Below are 12071 nucleotides of genomic sequence, written 5' to 3'. Positions count from 1 at the left end.
AAAAAGTTGAAAATATCAATTTTTCTTAAAAATAAATTTTTTAAAAAATATTTTTGAGAAAAAATTAAAAGCATCTCAAAATTAAAGTTTCAGAAAAACATTTTGAGAAAAAGTTGGAAATATCAATTTTTTTTTTTAAAAAAAAAACGTTTTAAGGAAAAGTTGAAAGTATCAATTTTTCTTGTATAAAAACAATGAGTTTTTGAAGAAAAAAAGATTTATATCTAAAACTGAATTATTATTCTTTTTCTTTTTTCATTTTATTTCTTTTCCTTTTTGTTTCTTGAATTTTCTTTAAGGTTAAATAATCCGACGATGAAACCTCTGCAAGTGAAACAGTAGTTCTCTTGCATCCTCTTGAGGTGAGAAAATTTTTTCAATTTTCTGTAAAAATATTGGAGTTAATTGAGAATAATTTTCAATAATTAATTACTGAATAAATTTTAAGGCTTATTGGATAACACAAAATTAAACTGGTACCATCTTTCGATGGGCGTTGTGAGGGTACTATTACCTTCTTCACACGTAACCGTACTCCCGAACCCTGTTCTGGTTAACAGACCCGAACCTTGTTCTGGTTAACAGACCCGAACCTATTCTTTTAGGAACCCTTAAACTTAGATGTTCATTGAAAGGATAGATTCATTAGATGGCTAATCGCACCTAAACAAAAAAAGATTGGTGGCGACTCCTAAAGCCAATGTCTAGCGATAGATCCCCAGATCTAAACGTTATGATACTACCGAACCACCACCCTTACTTCTCACAGAAAAACAACTAACAAGAATGGGGCAGGAAGACTTACGTTGAAGTCAGTCACTCCCGTGCCATGATCCAAAAAAATCTTTACTAAAAACTCATTTTCTGGAAACAATTACTGATATCACCACCATGAGAGTTATAGAAAGTTTCTGCAAAGAGGGGCGGGGCTCAGGCCTAAACGGTACAATAAAAGTAGGAAAAATATCACAAGGTTCCAAGACCCTGCAGAAACAGACCCAAGCTCTATCTATAATTAAAGAAACCTTTCTACAATTGATAATTTAGTTTAACCTTCACGATCCAATTAATTATAAACACCAACCCATTATCCTCACAAACGAACACATTATAGCACAAAACTTACCCCAAGCATTTGTCAAAGCAGTATGATATACAACAAGAACCCTGAGTACCTGAGCCAGACCGGAACCTTCCTTCCTTGCAGAGACAAACAAAGTGTAAAAACAAACTTCTGATGGATTAATATCTTAGTGGCATTGTTCACTTGTCAATTTCAATCAGCTGGTTTGGCAAACTTCAAGAAGGCTCTAAGATCATTAATTTGCCTTTCTTACTATAATTTACATGAAAACAGCTTCAGTGGCCTCTACGAGCTTTCTCTCTATCCTTGAAACCGTGTTCCATTCCAAACTCAGCAGCCAACATACGTATATCAGGTGACATCTCCCAGTTGGCTTTGTCACCCAGGTTTGTGTGCCTTGGTTGCGTTCCACACCTCTCCAATCTACCAACACTATCAATCTGGCTGAGTATTTCTTCAAAATCCTCAGCAGCAACAGCTTGCCGCTTTCCCATTCCCATCTCTATGTCAAAGCTTGTTTTTGGCATTTCTGGGCTCATGGATCGAGCCAAGGTCATTGAGTTAGCAAAGAGAGCAGATGAGTCCAACTTGACCTTCGCCCTGAAGTTATTTTTAGACTTGGGAATTTTGGAGAAGAAAATCTCAAAAATGTTGTGGACACAACCACGATTATACGGATTCGTTTTTGAATCATAACGATACCGAAAATTTTCATATGTTGTCTGCAAAAATAAAAAATTAGCAAGGCAGACGAGTAGAGGACACAAAATAATGGAAGAAATGAAGGTAAAGAAGAGATCAGAACCTGATTGGTACAAATCAAATAGAGATGAAACATAGTGAGGCCTCCAACAAACCAAGCAGTTAGAAATGTATATAATATAAGAACCCCTGAAACAGGGGACTTCAAGAATGCTCTCCAGAGATTACAATGATATTCATCCATTATTTTCTTAATATTTACCCAGCAGAAGGCAAAAACATACAGGCATAGTATGGTTGTGGAGGACACGAACATGAAGAAGAATCTATAATTTCTCTGTCAAGAAACAATTTTACATGTTAGTCTAGAGGACAAAGAAGTGTCCCACAATGAAAGCCAGCAAAGCACATGAGAAATCACCTAATGATCACATCTAAGTTGTAGTTCCAGTAAAAAATTCAGATGAAACATAGAAGAATCAGTGTGCTGGACATTTTTATTGTCTATGCAACCTGCAAGGCTATGTTTTCAATTTAAAGGACCAAAAGCTTATTTCACAAGCACAATGGTATTTTGTAGATACTTCAACAATTCAATTAATAGGATCCATTTGAAGAACTCTACCCCTTCTATTTACAAAATAAATAAATAAATAAATGGGGAAACCTATCTTAAATCCTTCCTTAAAAATGATTCTTATAAACCTGAGCTGGAAGTTTACAATAGTAAGTTCTATAAGCAGCACATTTGACCACAGAGGCAAAAGTTCCAACTGACAAAAGACTGAAAATATGTGTGCTATTGTGAATGACAAATCAGATCATCCCATCACTAAGTGGAACTCTGAGATAATGAATCCAATTATTTGGTTACTTTGCTAAAGATATTAGAGAAAAGCGACTTTGGATGAAAGAATTTTACTACTATCAGTACTTAGCAAGACATCACTTGACTCACATGAAGAATTTGAAGAAGATAGATATATCTAGTCAGAAGTTGATTAGTTGTGGTACATAAAGTGCATCTCTTTATCATGCCTTATGCCATTATTTTGATAAAAGCAGGTTTTCAAAGATGAAAGCAATTAAGCAAATGGTTCTCTGTCAGAGGATATATAACCAGTCCAGTACCCAGTTCCCAGGACCTTGTAATCAATTCTCATTTGGTAGGGAAACTTCAACGAGGATTAAATAAACCCAAACTTTCATCAGCAGAAAAAGTAAATACAGAAGCATATACCTTCCCAATACATTGCCCAACCCATGGACAATGGTGATCGAAACGCTCCACACAGTTATTGCATATAGAACAATGTGAGCATCGTGGTAGACGATATAACATACATGTTTGGCAGTATTTAACCTTGACAATCACCCCATTAACCACAACATTTTTTGTAGGTGGTAAACTTGGAACACCAACACCGCTCTGACCCCCTGCCCAATCCGCAGACATAGTGGAACCATCTTCCTCCAGTTCTGGAGGGTGGGAGTTCGGGGGAATAATGCCAGGATCTCTTCCAGATGTAAGGAGCAGAAGAATAAGATCCTGAACTTGTTTGACAGGGAAAACAATGTTAATAATGAATCAACCCAAAACAAAGACATTTATTTACGGGATTTTACTTTTTTTTTTTCAATTTATGGAAGAAAGAACTTACATATATGGTAAAGATAATTAGAATAGCTACAATCAGATTGCCAAAATGGTGGTCCAGTTCGTGAATGAGGCTTTGAGAAACAAAAGCGCAAAATAAAACGACTGGGATCACAATTAGAGATATTGTAAGGAAGATTGACCTTACTTCTGGACCAAATATAAGTCTACCTCCAAGGCAAAATCTCTGAACAAATAAATTGACCTCCAAGTTAGCTATTTGGACAGAGATTATAAATTGTTAAGTGCAAGAAGAGGGAAAGGAGAGAAAAAAAAATGGGAAACAATAGGTGCTAGTAAATTACATTTCTGCCTTTCCAAACTTGATAGACTTTAAGGGTAGTGGCATTGGTGTCGATGATTCGGCGGTTGGAATCAGAGAGCTGAGCAGGCAACGGAGTTCTGTACATCTCTTTAAACCACAATCAGATCTCTCTCCTCTTTCTTTGTCCTTTTCACTGCTGTAACATTTGTCCCTCGGCAACTCTGCAAGCCAATAACATTGTTCCACATTATTAAATTATAGGGTGTTCTTTGTTTTGGACAATGAGAGGAAGAAACTAAAAATTTTAAAAAAAAAAAAAGGTTTTTCATTTTACCTGGAAAAGAGAAAGGAACGAAGAAGAGGCAAAGTTTCCAGAGTTGCGAAGGGGGCAGCGGTGAAGGGTAAAACGTTAAAAGGATCGGAGGCTAAGGAGCTCAGCGGGGAGATTGGAATCTCCTCAAAACCAGAAAGTTGGAGGAAAGGCCAGCGAAGATGGTTACAGACAGAGAGAGAGTGTGGGATTGCACATTTCGCTCGCGTGGCGATTTTCCGCCAGATGTGTCGGATCGCCGATTATGACGAATATTATTTGCTTCCCTTTTCCGTCACTTTCTTATTTTCATTGTATTTTTTTAATAGTACTATACTATTATATGGTGCGAGTGAGACGATGGACGACGTGGTCTTGACCGGAGTAATTATTATTCTAGTAGTAATTATCAATCAATTTTTTTAAAATAACTAGTATCGTGCCTGCCTTCTCTTCGGGGTTTTTTCTAATTTATAAAAAATAATTTTAAATTGAATAATATTATGCATAATATTAACAATAAAAATAAAATATTTCTAAATATTTTTAAAATAATTTTGTAATATTTTAAATGTTTTTAAAGTATTTATGAAAAATAATTAAAAATGTTTTGTGAAATATATTTAAAAATATATTAAACAACTTTTTTGTATTTAAATATTTTTAATACATATAAAAATATTTTTAAATATTCTTTAAAAAAACAAAAACAGACATTTATTACGAAATTTTTTTCAAAAACGTATTGCAGTTTTTTAAAAAACTATAATCTTTTTTTAATTCCTTTTTGTAGGATATATAATAAATAAATGATAAATATATAAAATTTTTATAATTATAATTAATTTTTAAAATATAATTATAATAAATTTTATAATTATAATATTATTAATAAAAATGTGATTAAATTAAAATATTATTTTTATTATAATTAAATTATAATCAAATAGAATTAATAATTAAAATAATTTTCTTTTTTATTATATTGTTATTATTATATTGTGTCAATATTAGATTGAATATTATGTTGAATCTACCATGTGTGAAGCCTGTGCGTTGTTGTTAATTAAAATTTTTTTGTTTTATCATTCTTATTCATGAATTTTTTTGTTGCAAAATTTACTTAATTAAAAAACCAAAAATTTAAAAAATAAAAATTACAAGTCGATATCTCAATCGTCCTCATATTCTTACAACTTTATGTAATAAAAAAAATTTTTAAATTAAAAAAAGACAAAAATTTTACAAATGTATCAAAAAGCTTATAAAAAATGTCACAAATATTCCTATCGAGTTAAAAATATTAATTTTTTAAATTAAATTTAATATATAAAACATAAAATTAAATTAATAATAATATATATATATATATATTTTTATATATATCTCAAAATAAATCAAATCAACTCATGCAAAATATGTTTTTGTCCCCAATTTTATTTTTCATAAATAAAATTTCGATCCATCTTAATTCAATTTTGATTTCAAAAAATAAAAAATAAAATTTTTTCAAATGTTTTTTTACAAATTTGTTTAAATGTCAAATAAAAACAAAAAGTTGGCAAAAAAGAAAATGAAGATAAAAAAAAAAAAAACCTAAAATGTAATATTAACACTATGAATGAGGGTGAAATAAAAGTCAAAATAAATATAATTTATATAATTGATAGATTAGTACATAAATTGTATTTTAATTATTTATAAATATAATAGTTTTATCCCTAAAAAAAGTTAAAATGACCCATAACGAAAACCTAATAGAAAGCAAGTCCCACTTTCTTATAATAAAATCTATAAAAATTATTATTAAATATAAAAAAATTTTGACAAAAAAAGTGATGTGGCTTAAATTTTGGTTATGTAGTGTTCATTTATACATGACCAAAATCTAAATATTAGATATGGCATTTAAATTTAGGAGTAAAAGACTATATTTTCTTTAATAAACGTAGTATTTTTTTATTCCTTTTTATATGATATATAATATATATATAGGTAAATAATAAATATATATAATTTTTGTAATTATAATTAATTTATATAATATTATTATAATTATTTTTATAATTAAGTAATGTTAATAATAATATGATTCAATTAAAATATCACATTTACTATAATAATAAATAATTAAAATAATTTTTTATTTGAAATATAAATATTGTATTATTTAATTATTATATTATATAGGTAAAATATTTTTATTTTAATTGGAATTATTATTTTAAAATAAAATAATAAAAGTAATATCATTTTATTTTAAATAAAATTGTTAATTATAGTGAAAAAAATTTTGTTAAACAGAATTATTATATTCTATAAAATTTTGAAATATATTAAAAAAATTAGAATACGTGATTTATACCCAACTTTTTCAATTTTTACCGTTCCCTGCCTCATCTCCCCCCCCCCCCCGCCCGTTTTCCAACTTTTGCCACGTATCTTTGACACGTTTATATTTTAGTTTAGAAACTTTTTCTTCTTTCTTTTTATTGATTAATGATGACAAAATAACCATTCAATTAACAAAACATATGTCAAAAAGAAGTTATTTAGGGGATTGTTTTAATTTTATAGTATAAACTAGGGAAAATATCTGTATGTTACCACGGATAAATTTTTTTTTTTATTTTTTTATTTTTATTTATCATATTTTTTAAACAAAATTAATTTAATTAAAAAATAAAATAAGATGAAAAATAAAAAACAAAAAAAGAGGAAGATAAAAACAAAAAAGAATGACACATAGATATATTAAATGACGTCTTTTTTCTATAAATTTATCTAATAAAGAAATAAATATCAAAAACAAAAAGATAAAAAAAAGAAAAAAGGAAAACTAAAAAAATGAAAATGAAAAAAAAACACAAAAAGTGTTACATTGACACCTCATATTAAGTTTATAATATTAATTTATTAAAGTAGAAAATAATTGTATATATATACATATAAAATTAAATAAATAATAAAATTTAAAATTTTATATATCTCTTAAAATAGCTCAAGATAAAACATCCTAAATATGCTTATGGTTTGAGCTCGTTTCTTTTTAAGAAACTCAACCTATCTCAAACTATATTATTTGAAAACAAAATAACAAAATACCCATTCAACCCATGTCAAGGTAAAATATTATAAAAATATATAAATATTTAAATAATAAATAAATAAATAAATAAAAGATTAAACAAGAAAATAACTGGACACATAACATACTTTTTGGTGAGACAAAAAAGAATTTAAAATCTTAAAAATATTTATTAAATATAAAAAAATAATAATAAAAAAAGTAAATATAAGGCGTACCTTCAGTATTAAATGAATTCCATACAAAATAAATTTAAAATCTTGAAAAAAAAGTTAAAAAGAAAGAAAAAAATTTGGTATAAAGTGAATCCCACTTAAAAATTTTTATAACAAAAATTTATTAAATATTAAAAAATTTTGACGAAAACAAATAACAAAAGAATTTGAACATCTGACTTAATTTTTGGTCATATACGGTTCAATTTAAATAATGGATAGTATAAATAGTAAAGATAGTATAGATATGATTATTAAAAAATAATATAATCGTTTTTATTTTATTTTTTATTTAGCATTATTTTTTGAAGTTGTACTTATAATCAAATATTATATCTATATAATCAATTATTATATCATTAAATAATTAATTAATAAACTATAATTTAACTAAATATTCAAACTCACATATAATGAGATTAAACCTAAAATCTGAAGATTTTAGAGTTTCTTTCTTGAGAGTAACCCAAGATTTCATTGATTAACTATTTCTTTTTCTTAATTGGTATATTAATTAAAAATAAAAAGAATAACTAAAGGGACGTATAACAACTTTTGCTGCCATTTAACTTGCCAACAAACTTGTTTGATTAAAGATTAATTAGCCATCCATTCCCATTAAACACCCAATCTCAATTATTTATTTGACCTATAATTAATAATGATCAAAAGTCATGCAGCAAATACTACAAAGAAGTTCGATGGGAAAAATAAAATAAAAATTCCTTCTCTAAATGGTTACTACTTTTAAGTAATACACTACCAATCGTAAATGGTAAACATTTGGTAAAAATGTAATAATATATGTAATTTTAACATTTTATTTTGATTCTATTTTAATTTTTAATTTTTGGATTGTTTTCATTTGAGTTTCACACCTTTTTAAATGATTTCATATTGGGTTTTCGTTAACCTTGTTGGTTATGCAATACGTCATGTGAACACTTTCTTTGGCATGTTGTGGATTTTTTTAAATTATTATGTAAAAAGTAAAAAATAATCGAGTTTAGAGATTAAGGATCTAAATGAAATAATTTAAAAATTAAAAGATGAAATAAAATAAAATAAAAAATTAAAGATATAATTAAAATTTAAATATGTAAACAATGACCTCTTTATATTATAGCTAGAAAATTGGACCAAAAAAGTATTATTGCTAAAAAAGAATAGTCAAAAGTAGTTCCTTGACGAGGACGAAGGAAACACTTGCAACTCCCAACGTGCCTTGGGGAATCGTTGCCTCTCATAATGACATGTTCAACCTTTATCTCTCTCTCTCTTTTTTTTTATTTGAACTTTGCCTGTCCTGCCCCTGCGAAAACCTTTTATTTTCGTCCTTTTATGGATTATTAAAAACAAAAAACGAGAACAAATACCATACTTACTCGTGAAGATAAAATGAAAAATTAAAAGAAAGGTTTTTTCTGTGCTTGTACTTAAATGAAATTAAATTGATGGGAGAATGGCACTTAGGTGTGATGAATGGTAAACAAATTAATCACAGGTAGTTTTTTCAAAATTAATATGATTTGCCGTGGTGAAAATTTATTGACTGTAATGTGATAAATTTTCAATTTTTTGATTTTTTGAAAATTTTTTTGTAATTTAAAAAAAATCATTTTTTACTTTCTTTTATTTTTTAAAAAAGTGTAATTTTTATAATTTTCTCGTTATATAAACTTGGTGATGAATCTATCAATGATATGATTTTTTTTTATATGTCATGATTTTATTAACTATTGATGTCAATCTGATGTTAGTTCAAAGAATCAAAGTGGTAACGAAATGAAACTTTGAATATTTAATTATGAATGTAAAAGTTTTCATGTAGCCAATTAATAAAAGTTGTATAGTACAAGAACAAAATCAATATTTAACTTATATCTAACATACTTATATTTTCATCTACTGTTGCCTAAAATTGTAACATGTGGACTATCACATATGCAAACTTCATTTACTTTGTAAGATCATTAAGTTATCGTATATTCATTTTAAGTTACCAAGTTATTCAAGTTTAATTTTTTTTTTTAAATGGTTCATCCTTTAGGGTTTAGAGTCAATAATGTTTTATTTTCCATTATTTGCCTATTACCTTTTCAATATATGTACTTATCTTTCATTTATTTCAAAAAAAAAAAATTTGTTCTATTTCCTTATTCAAGAGTTAATGGATTTTCGAAAGAGTCTTTAAAGCTTGAGAGGAAATGAATTTGCACTATTTAAATTTTTCATGTAAGTAATCGATTGTCTCTCTTATTTATTATTATCTATTTTATTACTTCCAATTTTCATTCTCTAAAAAAATCTATTCATTTAACTTTTGATTGTTAGTATAAATATTTTTTCACTTAATTTAAAAAAAATTAGTTCTCTCTATTGAAAGGTTTAATGGGTACATTCATCGATATAAGTGATCTCTTAAATAGATATTGGTCGCTAAATTTCATGTTTTAATTTTTTATCTTTTTTTTCTCTCAAATTCCTTTCTATTTTTTTTTTTTTTTTTTGCATTTTTTTAATTTCTCCCTTTTTGTTGAAACTTGGAAAAAGAACAATTTTCTTGTGGTTTGAAGAATCCACTTGAACAAAAAAAAAATACTGTCTGGGAAGAAATCACCAAATTTGTAATTTATTTAATGATTATTTGACTACTCATTTTTCATTCAAGTTATTTTGCAATATCTCATATAATGCAAGTATGTTTTTTTTTTCCAATTATAAAAATTATATTTTTATTATATTATCATTACATTATAATTTTGATTTAATAGTAAATATTATAATGAAAAATGTGAAATAAATCACAACAACTGATTAGTAACTTTGTTTCTTTTATTTCTTTTACTTTTTAAAGATGAAATGAGTGAACGATTTTATTTGAGATTGTGGGTTAATTCATAATTTAACTGAGTTTCATTTGCCTCTTTTAATTGTGGAAAAGATGATATTTTTTATTTCTACTCAATGTAACTTGTTCACTTTTAAAATATATTAGATATTTGAAATATGTCAAAAGGGTGTTTACGTTTATTTTACATTTTGAAATATATCTTTTATTGTTGTAATATATATTAGATAATAAAATAATAAATTACAGCAATGCATAGGTTGCTATCTTTTGTGTGTGTGTATGTATATGAAGAGAGATTTCCTTACATTGATGTAAAATTAAATAATTTTACATTTAATAATTGTTATATTATTTATATTTATTTAATTTGACCTTTGAGTTTCATGCTTTATTCATGTAAATAACACTAAATTTTCACTACAAAAATTTTTTCATATATTCACATTTGGTTATACTAACGATCAAATTGCGTAAATAAAAGAGACGCTTACTGTTAGATTTTTAATATCATTAGAATATACTATACCTTTACCAACATTTTATACAATCTTCGATATAGATAAACTTTTTATGACGGTATATAACTATCCGTTAGTGTAAGTATGCTATATACTGACATTTATCTATATTAACGATCAAATTATATAAGTAAAAAGTATCTATATTTACGAATTTTTTTTACTGTCAATATAGACAGAGTGCTTATACCAACATTTTGTAAATCATTCGATATAGGTAAACTTTTTTTGATGGTATATAAATATCTATTAGTATAAATATGTTATGTACTGACGGTTATAATAACCATTAGTATAAGCTAAAAAATATTTATTTCTAATTTTTTTAAAAAAATTAATTCATAATATTTTCCTCTAATAAAAATTTTCAAAAACTATAATTTGATAAAAGCTATAATTATTAATAAATAAAATTTGTAACTTAATTAATTTTAAATGATAATAAGTTTTAAATAAAATTTGTAAGTATTATATTAATTAATAAATTTATAATTAAATATTAGACTAAAATTTTTTTAAAATTTAAATATTATATTAATTTGGTTTCAATTAATATTTTAGTTTTAATATGGTTTCATAAAATTTTAAAATCGTTCTAGATCTAAAGTCAAATTATAAATAATCTACATATATAGTAGTATTTATATTCATATAAATATTTTTCTATGTTATTTGTAAAAATTTTTTATAAAATAATATTTAACGTTCACTGTATTAGCAGTTTAGGATTCCAAAGTTTAAGAAATGGGAATGAATTTTAAAAATGATCGCAAGCTGTTTGACCAAAAAAAGCCTTTAATTTTTTGTAAAAGATATTTAAGGTGTTTTTTGGGCAAAAATGCTTTGAATATTTCAAAAAAAAAAAACGCTAAGATTATTGAAGACGTTTTCAACAGAAAACACCTTGAATAATCTCCTCTAAATGAATAATTCATGGATCATTGAAGGTAATTTTTGTCAAAAATGCTTTGAATATTTTTAGCTAGAAACGCATTCAATAACCCAATTTAATATTTTGTAAGCGATTATTTAAGGCATTTTTTGGCTAAAAATGCCTTCAATAAGCCCATCATAAAAATTGAAAGGGATTATTCAATGTGTTTTTGGCCAGAAATGCCTTGACTAACCCCATTCAATTTTTTCTAAGGAATTATTCAAGGCATTTTCTCACAAAAAAACACTTTGAATAATCCAAAAAAAAAGTGAGGGGATTATTAAAGGCTTTTTTCACCAAAAATACCTTTAATAATCTCATCTAAAAAATTGAAAGAGATTATTCAAGGTGTTTTTAGCCACAAATGCCTTTAACAATCTACTCACAAAAATTAAAGAGGATTAGTCAAGACGTTTCTAACCAAAAACGTCTTTAATTTAAGCC

General features: G+C 26.1%; 1 protein-coding gene across 1 annotated transcript; it reads right to left on the bottom strand.

The window, feature by feature from the left end:
- Positions 1-955: 955 nt before the first annotated feature.
- Positions 956-4345, bottom strand: LOC111308470 (putative protein S-acyltransferase 7). Its single transcript, XM_022906795.2, has 6 exons — positions 4043-4345; positions 3749-3929; positions 3448-3630; positions 3027-3335; positions 1890-2123; positions 956-1806 (listed from the first exon to the last, which is right to left on the bottom strand). The coding sequence occupies exons 2-6, from the start codon at positions 3851-3853 to the stop codon at positions 1360-1362; spliced, it is 1278 nt and encodes a 425-aa protein (XP_022762530.1). The 5' UTR covers positions 3854-3929; positions 4043-4345; the 3' UTR covers positions 956-1359.
- Positions 4346-12071: the final 7726 nt, after the last annotated feature.

Source organism: Durio zibethinus, chromosome 2 (genome assembly GCF_047325235.1).
Source record: "Durio zibethinus cultivar Kanyao isolate XHJ-2024 chromosome 2, ASM4732523v1, whole genome shotgun sequence".
Classification (NCBI taxonomy): Eukaryota; Viridiplantae; Streptophyta; class Magnoliopsida; order Malvales; family Malvaceae; genus Durio; species Durio zibethinus.
Note: the sequence above shows the minus strand (reverse complement) of the source record. Positions and strands in the feature narration are given on the sequence as shown.

Excerpts from the sequence above, each read along its gene's own strand:
- LOC111308470 (XM_022906795.2), bottom strand. The coding sequence starts at position 3,853 with ATGTACAGAACTCCGTTGCCTGCTCAGCTCTCTGATTCCAACCGCCGA. Across the intron at positions 3,631-3,748 it reads AAGTTTGGAAAGGCAGAAAT|AGATTTTGCCTTGGAGGTAG; the intron begins GTAATTTACTAG and ends TTATTTGTTCAG. Across the intron at positions 2,124-3,026 it reads TTGGGCAATGTATTGGGAAG|AGAAATTATAGATTCTTCTT; the intron begins GTATATGCTTCT and ends GTTTCTTGACAG.